Raw genomic sequence first — 8,687 nt, 5'->3', positions numbered from 1 at the left:
GTAAGGATGCCTCATTTTCTTAAAATATCTCTAGATATTTAGGGAAAAATAACAAAGATATATCCCTGAACAATAGAGAGACAAAAAAATGGAGAATGCTCCAAATCAAGGGCACTGCATTGGTTTTCTTGGCAGCCAGGTGGAAAGCTGTGAAACACGTGGAGCAGTCAGGTGCTCCTCTCCTTGAGTTAATCTCCTTAAATTGTGTCTTGTACTGCATTGTGAGCCCGAGACTCTAAATGAGTACCCTTGACTGCTCCCTCTGCAGAAAAGAATCTTTACCATCACAAAGGGTTGTTCCTTCCTCCAAAGAATGCTCCTGTTGCACACATTGAGATCAATCCAGCCCAGAGTCCAGTCACTACAGGGAATATAAAAGCATGCTCCAGAAAGAGGGATAGGAATAACCATGGAGGGATGGACATTCTCTCTATTTTACGTTCCCAGAATTCAGCACAACTCTCTCAGGAAGAATTTGATTTCTAAACCTATAACTGATGAATGAGATGTCAGCTCATTCCATACTGATTCTGTAAAATATAAAAGGGCATTATGTTAATTGCAAACTGTTAAAGTAGTAAAGCAATTAATTTTTTTGTTATATCTTGTCCCTTCTCTTTCTGTCCTTTATGCTTACTTAATCCCTGTGGCTTCAGTGAATTGAAATTCTGGAAAGCCCTAGTCCCATTATGTGTGTTACAGACCCATTCAGAGCAAACTCTGCAGGTCAAACCTGTCAGAAGGAACATCTGACAGGCCTGACAAATGCAAAAGAACCCACCAGCACCAGGATCTTTCATGACCAACTGAAAGTACTTTAAAAAAGGTCACTGCTATGTGTCCATCCCATGTGGGGGGCCAAGTGTCACCCAGCTGCAGAAGTGGTGGGACCAGGGACACCCAGTGTGTCTGTGTAGCAGCATTTCATACTTGCAGTTGGTTCTCCTGCCATCCACCAGCCAGCCACGGGGAGTAGGCTCAGGCAAAGTGAACTCATCCGGGTCAAGCTGATCCTAAACTGGTCGGTCACACCACCAGTCACTTTGGAGTTGTGTGTCTAAAAGTTAATTGTGCAGGCTTACACACGCCTGGCTCAGAGCCTGGTTAAACTCAAAAGCTCTCCACATTACTCAATTGAGCTTTGGTCAAGCTCTGCACAATGCGGGAGGGACTGAACAGCAAAGTTCATTGTTTAAGCCAGTGTCCTAATATGAGCCAAGGCTGCAGCTCTGGTTTAGCTGATCAATAATTCTATGATGGATCAGATACCAGCGCTATTCCACATCCAAGAGAAGCATTAAAAATATCTGTATACATCTTAATGCCCAAGATTCGTAAGAAGTTCTAAATTAGTCTCTTGGTCTCTTGTGGAATCCTGTGACATTTAACACTTCCTCAGATGCATGCTGTGTTGAACACTGCATCGCTGGCCTTTAAACCAGATCTGGTGTCACAGTGACAGATAAATGGAAGTGATAAGACAATAGCCAGAAAGACACTTAGCACTTTATATATTAAAAACCTGAGTTTTCTAAGAAAGAAAATTCAGCAGCGCTTATGCATTACAAGTGGTTTGGCATATAAGATGTCTCCCTCCAGCTGCTTCTACTTAATTCATCTGCCAAGTTGAGAAGTATCAGCGTTGGGTCTCTCCCCTTATGCTCTGAGGCTGGCTGAGCACCTTTGGCCACCACTGCCGTGACCGTGGCTAGCAGACAGCTAGCAGACACAGCCTCATCCTGGGCAGCTGACATTTGCAAGGGGTCTTGCTTTTCAAACAAAGCCATCTCTTTTGAAAGTCTCACCCTTTTGTGGTACCTGAACAGCAATGGAGCATTTTGGGAAGACAGGCAAGGGAGCGAAGGGAGACACCCAGGTGTGGGGATGAGGGCTGTCCCGGATCAGCCCGCACCCTCTGCGGCACAGTCCGGAGCTGCGGGGGTGCCTGTGGGAGCCGGTGCCCGCTGCAGACTTCTCAGAAACACTGCGGGCGCGGGCGAGTGAGCACCTCACACCAGGCGAAGACACCGATCATCGTTTCCTTCCTCTTTTTCCAGAGACAGAAACAACCACCACCACACGGAGGCCCATGCCCTTCTGCTCCGCCCCGGCATGAATCATACCCGCGGCGAGAGCTAATTGCCTGGTGTAAGGTTGTGAAAGACCTGAGCAGGCATGTCACTCATTCACTTCCTAACCAGAAAGGCAGTAATAGCTATTATTTTGTTTGCTAATAACTCACAGCTCATGCAAGGCTGGAGGCCAGCTCCCCATGCTCAGGAAGTGAAGTGCCACGGGGTTTAGCTCAGTGCTTTGAGACATCCCCCCTCCTCCCCGCTCCAAAATGCAGCAGCTGGAGCCCAGCTACCAATACAACAGTGACTGCAGAAAGCAGGCCTCGGCAATGGCTTGGACACTGACACCGATTTCAGAAATGGCACACAAAACAAATGTGTTACTGCAAGGCCAGCTGCAAGTGACAGAAGTCTGACTGAAGCAGGGCCAGCTCTGTTTGCAGAGTAGGGCACTTGCCTATGATGCTCCCAAGGAGCATCTCTTCTGTCCTGCTGAAAACACCGGGCAGATTTGTGGTGATGTTCCTCTGCCTCACCAGTGACACGGACCCCACTGACACACAGCGGCTGCAGCGTCACATCATGATGCAGAGAGGTCTGGGCCAGTGGAAGGGCCACCACAGTTGTAGTTAAGCAGCTATATAATATAAACACCTAGATACACACAAAAATTGGTTTTTTCCCTCAATTCTTCTTTTCAATAACTGGCTGCTCAGAGCCCAAGGTGAAGGGCCCACAGGTCAGCTATGACAGGTGCACACTGATAACTAGTCAGGCTGTTTTGTTCCTACCATTGCGAAGGAAATCTCTGAGACATAAAATATGTTTCCTCACATCCAGAGACTTTATTTCATTATCCTCACATCCAGAGACAAAGATTCATTACTGTCATTTCAGAGCAAGGGAGTTTGGCTAACCCAGTTGTGGTCATATCTGGCTTGTTTAAGAAGCTGAACTGACTTTTAATTAAGTTAAGGTAGTTAACTTGCTCACAAAGGCAAGAGCAGACAAGCGTTCTGATGTTCTAAAATGAAGCTTTTTATTCCTTTTATATTAACCTGAGCTATGTGCAACCAAAGCACTAGGAGAAAGTGCTAAAAAGACATGGATTGCACCATTTATTAGAAATTATTCTAATGGCTGTATTCACTCAAATGCCATAGTAATATAGGAAAGGCTGAGATCAAGAGTGCTGCCACTTCTTTTTCCCTCATGTCTGACCCCTCTGGTGACTTCTTTCATTACTGTGCCATATATAGAGTCCCTTAAACACATTTTCTTTATTAACACGAGCATCAGCTAGTTTGCATTCACAGGGTTTAGTAAACGCAGAGTACCCACAAAAAATTGCACAAAAATTTGCAAAATGTTCATTGCAAATATCAGGCAAAACAGTGTCAATTATATCTAGCAAGCTTGAATAATTTTCCGTATGAAAAATCAGGGGGCAAGAGTGATGATTTGAAACATATTTTTACTATTTACTTGTAGAAAATATTTATACTGTATGCTGCACATCAAGTAAGTTTAAAAGCCTGGGAAATCTGTATTTTAAATAATCCTTTAAAAAAAAAAAAAAACAACAAACTTTTAACCTATTTTTATAGCAAGCAAAAATAAGATTAGCAACAGAATAATAAAATGAAAGGGATCTGTTTGAGAAAATAGAAGGAGAATATTTGGGCAAGGTCTCTTCCCTCAGCTAAAAGCTTGACCCAACATAGGCAGGGCTGCATGTATTTTCTATTTTGCTGTTTTTCAGAGCAAAAGAAGTTGAAATATCCCATGTGTCATTTTAATGTATTTTAAATGCCAGAGCTGGATTTTAACCTCCAGTCAGTATCCAGAGACCCTGTTACCCAAGTAAACACAAAAAAACCCACCCTGGAAGTGTTTACAGGAGACCTCAGCAATCCTTTGTTGTTCCCACCACAGACAACAGGGCTGCAGTTGTGCAAACCACGAACCCCAATACACCACTTGGCCAAATCTTCATCTGAGTTCGGGTGTGTCTAGATTTCAGCCTCTGTTTTGGGGTTGCCACACTTTTTGAGCACATCAGTTCTATAGCTCAGGGAAAACTCCATAATTACAGGAACTAAAATATATGTGCTTCACAGTTTGTTCCCAGTGAAAAGTGCCTTTTAGCTTTGAGAGTCTGAAAATAACCAGGCTGTGAAAATTTGAACTGTTTTTTTCACAGAGCACGAAACCAGAATCCCCATTACTTTACACTCTTTCCAGTTTGATTTTAAAAATCAGCTGGCTTTCAGCAGCCTCACACCTTGCACTGACTCTAGAATGCACAATCAAGAGTATATCAAGCCATCCCTAAATTTCATGTGTATCCTGTATCGTCATGTCAGGCATCTCAGAGAAGCCTATCCACTTGGCTTCACTGAATTGCAACAGACATCGATTTTTTAATTTTGTAACACATCATAACAAGTTTTGTGAAGCTAATACAGAGGAGGTGAGATGAGATTTTCAGTTACAGTGTGATTCTGGAGCGCATCTTTATCTGGCTTCGTCTCTGACAACAACTCTGTGGAGCCTTTTGGTGCCTGAACGTGGAACTGTGGCAGATACCACAACACAGCATTCTCACCCGCTAGTGATTACTGCTCTTTGGCACATAAAAACACCACCATAAACTGTTGTAAACAAACTTTAACCCACTGAGGGGGAAAAAAAGACAATTGAATAGAGCATTCTGGAAAAAATACATCTTAAAAATAGTTAAAACCAGGTATTAAATCCATTAGTGGAGTAGGGAACAAAACAGAAATGTCTCCAATTGTAACACACTTGAAAAGCCATAAAATGACATTTTTTCATGCAATCTTTAATGTTCAAACAGTAACAATGGCTACTTTTAAATTAGAGTTACAAAACCTAAGACTTCCAGTGGAGAGGCGTTGCAAGAGTTGACATGTAGAAGCATATTTCTCCCAAAAGCCAAAAGATTTTTAACCGAGGACCGCAAATACCTGGCCACTTGTGTAACTCTCCACAAGTACAATGCCATTCCGATTCTTTTACAAATAGGCCAGTTTTAGTGTTTCAGGAACAAATCAACACTTGAGAGGAAAGAGAAGTAGGAAAGAGTTCAGGGAAGATGGGTGGTGACAGAAGTCCCTGTCTTATGTGCTCAGGTGCAGAAGTTTGTAAAGATTTAAGGCTGATATAAAAACCTCAGATGAGACCAGGATATTTTAATGATCAGAAGCCTCCCTTACAATCAGGTTGACAAGCAGTAAATATTCAACAGTCTAGAAGCTGGTGGGGCAATCACAACACCAGGTGTTCCCTGCCCTACTGGTAATCAAGGTGCCCACAGTATAAATGCTCTCCTACATCATAGGTGAGCTAATCCTACTGTGCTATGTGCCATCTTTTATGACACCATGCTATACAAGCCCTTCAAAGGTTAGTTCTGAGTTAGCTGAAGGACAGGGAAAGGGACAAAGAAAATCTTGCTGCACTAAGAAATTCTCTTGGGATGAGACAGATCTGCAAGAGCTAAGAGAGGGTGCAGGACAGAGGGGACAGACAATATGAGGAGGAGTGGACCACCACAATTCACAAGGAAAGTACAGAATTGTGTCTTGAACCCACTTCACCATCTAGCAGAGTTCTCTTGCACACCTGAAGTTTCCATTTCTTTAGCCTGCCTTCTATGCAGGAGGGTAACTTGGCCCCAGTACGTACATCAGGATTTGGCTCCTAGACTTGACAGGCTCCCCAGGATGTAAAGCCTGTTTCAGTCTTACTTGGATACAACCTAGGCAGTTATACTTAGTGTGCAAACTCAAGTAAAAAGGCATTCTGTCATTCTAAAGACACCCATTCAACCTTGCTATGTACTAATGTAGGCGACTGGTTTCACTAAAACCACTGCTTTGGAAAAAAGTGTACTAAATATACATGAGAATTTAAGTGCTCATGAAAAAATATCTTCCATCTCTGGAGACTGAAATCTTTTGCCTCCAGAATTACAGCAGGGACAACAGAGGTGATGGTAGCACAGACCTATCCCTGTCAGCCCAACCATATGTCTAAAACTAACCCTGTCTGCAAGCTCTGCTGAGGTTGTAACCCAGTGAAGTCTAAGAAGAATCAGATTCATTTCCCACATTTGACCATGTTGCTGAGGAACAATATTAAGGTAACCAATCTCACAAAACTGCAGGACAGCTGTCAAATGTCACTAAGTTTTGATGACTCCTATGCTGGACTGTTATGCAATGACTCAGGCACGTCTAAGAAGTGCTAGGCTTGCCTGCAGGCCATTTATTACATGGACAGGACAATTCATTCCTGTGGTTAGCTAAAGGGAGAACCTCCAAAATATTAAAATTTGGGGATTTTACAACAATATATTCAAGAGTCCTCTAAATAAAATACATATTGGTCAGGTTTTATATACTACGTGCTTAAGTAAAAAATATATCCACAAGGACAGAGGTGGGGGCTGATCCAGGCAGAAGTTTGTCATTAAATAAATGCAGATGCAGGCAAACCAACAACTGTGAAGCATTGACAGAAACAAAATCAGTACTGTTGTTATCTGCAGATCTGCAGGCTAGGCTTGCTTCAGTTCAGGCCAGTAAAGTCCAAACACAGGCTTGTGAATAAGGGTATGCACCTTTCATTTTTCAAGATAGCACCCCTGTGTTTTGGGGGGGAGAGGATCAGATAAAGAGCACATCTGTCTCACAAGAGGCACCTGCAGTGTGGTCCTGCCTGGAGCCCTTCTTTGATTCACCTCCCATTCTCTCTGCTGCAGTATCTTTGTAAGAAAACAGGAAGAACAAATGTGAGCAAAACTACTGCTGACAGTCCTCAAAAGATCTTGCACTCATTAATGGAGAAGAGCTTCCGCCTGTTCTGCCTTTTGGCTTGATTGACCGCTGTCCGCACGGCGTACTCAAACACCTGCTGCACCCCCCTGTTGCTGAGGGCAGAGCACTCCAAATAGCCTTTGGCTCGCACATCCTGGGCGAGCCGCTTTCCATCTATCGGGCTGATACAGGAGGAGCTGTAGGGACCCATGTCACGCTGGTCAGTCTGAGTGGCCACCACCAAAACGGGAATGCGGGGCAAATGGCTGCGGATCTCGCTGATCCATTTGTTCCTCAGGTTCAGAAAGGAGTTGTGGTTTGCTACCGAGTAGCACATTAATACCACATCTGCCTGTTGGTAGGAGAGGGGACGAATGCCTTTAAAGGCATCACTGCCAGATGTGTCCCAAAGACCTAAGCTAATCTGTATACCATCCATGAAGACATCCACTCCGGTATTTTCATATACGGTGGGTCTGTAGTCATCTGGAAAAGTCTCAGAGGTGAAACGTACCAAGAGAGATGTTTTCCCAACTGCAGAGTCTCCCACCAGAACACACTTGACTGAGTCCAGCATTTTATTGACATCCAAGGCCAACTTGGTCTCTGTGCAGTAGGCGTGGGATGGAGAGATGCAGTGGTCTTAGAGGCCTTCTATATAACTTCCATTTAGTGAGAAGCCATCCAAATCTCTTTACTTCTTATTGAATTGATTCCGTCATTTGAGACTAAAAATTCATTTTCTCCCACATGACTCTGTTGGTTTTAAATCTTCAGTGAGTCAAATGACGTCTCTGGAAGAGTAAAAATAAAATGTAACATTTATAAGCCACAGAGAACAAACCATTCTTCATCAAGATAAAGACGCCTGGACACATCTTTGGACAGGCATGGCAAGTATCCCTTACTGAGGATGATGAACTTCTCCATTTCCTCCCAGCCAGCTGTGTGTGTAACAGCCACTGGCGTTAATAATCTTCTTACTGCTCCACAGGGACTGACAGTCTTATCACTATTGCCATTTTCCACTGACGCGAGCTATTTTTTCCCTCCAGTTGTCTAAAGACTAATAAAATTAATTTAACTTTGGTATAACTGCTACTAATATGCTGTGAGACATTTCCTGCCTCTGACTTTCTGAACCCTTCTGACTTTCTGTCAGAATTCTGAATCTTTAAATGATCAGTTCAGATTCTCCTGAAAATATACCCAACGCACTCTAGAGGTAGTCAGGAGAAAAAAGGCTCTTTGCTAACCGATTTGACTATTTAAACAATCCTACATGGAACAGTAACACCGAACCACTTGTGACAATGAGGAAGCAAAGATTTCAGGTGTGAACCTCAAGTCACATGAACCTGAACAATTTTCGAAAGCAATGAAGGATTCACAGAAAAAATACCCAAAAAGGTGGTTAATTTTTTTTTTTTTTTACAAATTGCTTTCAACAATCAAGAAGCACAACCCAAAGAAAGCCCTACTACCGATGCTTGCCCCAGTCAAAATTTCATTTGAAGTGGATATAACTGTCCTGGCATTTACTCTTTTGTAAAACTGAACTAAGAGTACTCTTCAGAGTATGTAATTGCTTTTGAGCTCCTGCCAGCATTCAGTCAAATTTTCCTATTTTGAAAGCATTTGTTTCTGCCCCACTAACTGTGTGCAAGATTCACTGCTCACACAGGGTGACGACACGCAAGATGCTCCAAAAATCACTAACGGCAAAACTGAAGACAAATTAGTTCTGATGAACAAGAGCAATTAAAAA

General features: G+C 43.0%; 1 protein-coding gene across 1 annotated transcript; it reads right to left on the bottom strand.

Annotated features, from left to right (window-relative positions):
• Positions 1–6,920: 6,920 nt before the first annotated feature.
• RHOH (ras homolog family member H) lies at positions 6,921–7,496 on the bottom strand. Its single transcript, XM_040065209.1, has one exon. The coding sequence runs from the start codon at positions 7,494–7,496 to the stop codon at positions 6,921–6,923; it is 576 nt and encodes a 191-aa protein (XP_039921143.1).
• Between the last annotated feature and the right edge of the window lie 1,191 nt (positions 7,497–8,687).

The sequence above is a fragment of the Hirundo rustica genome, chromosome 5 (assembly GCF_015227805.2).
Source record: "Hirundo rustica isolate bHirRus1 chromosome 5, bHirRus1.pri.v3, whole genome shotgun sequence".
In the NCBI taxonomy this organism is placed as follows: Eukaryota; Metazoa; Chordata; class Aves; order Passeriformes; family Hirundinidae; genus Hirundo; species Hirundo rustica.
Note: the sequence above shows the minus strand (reverse complement) of the source record. Positions and strands in the feature narration are given on the sequence as shown.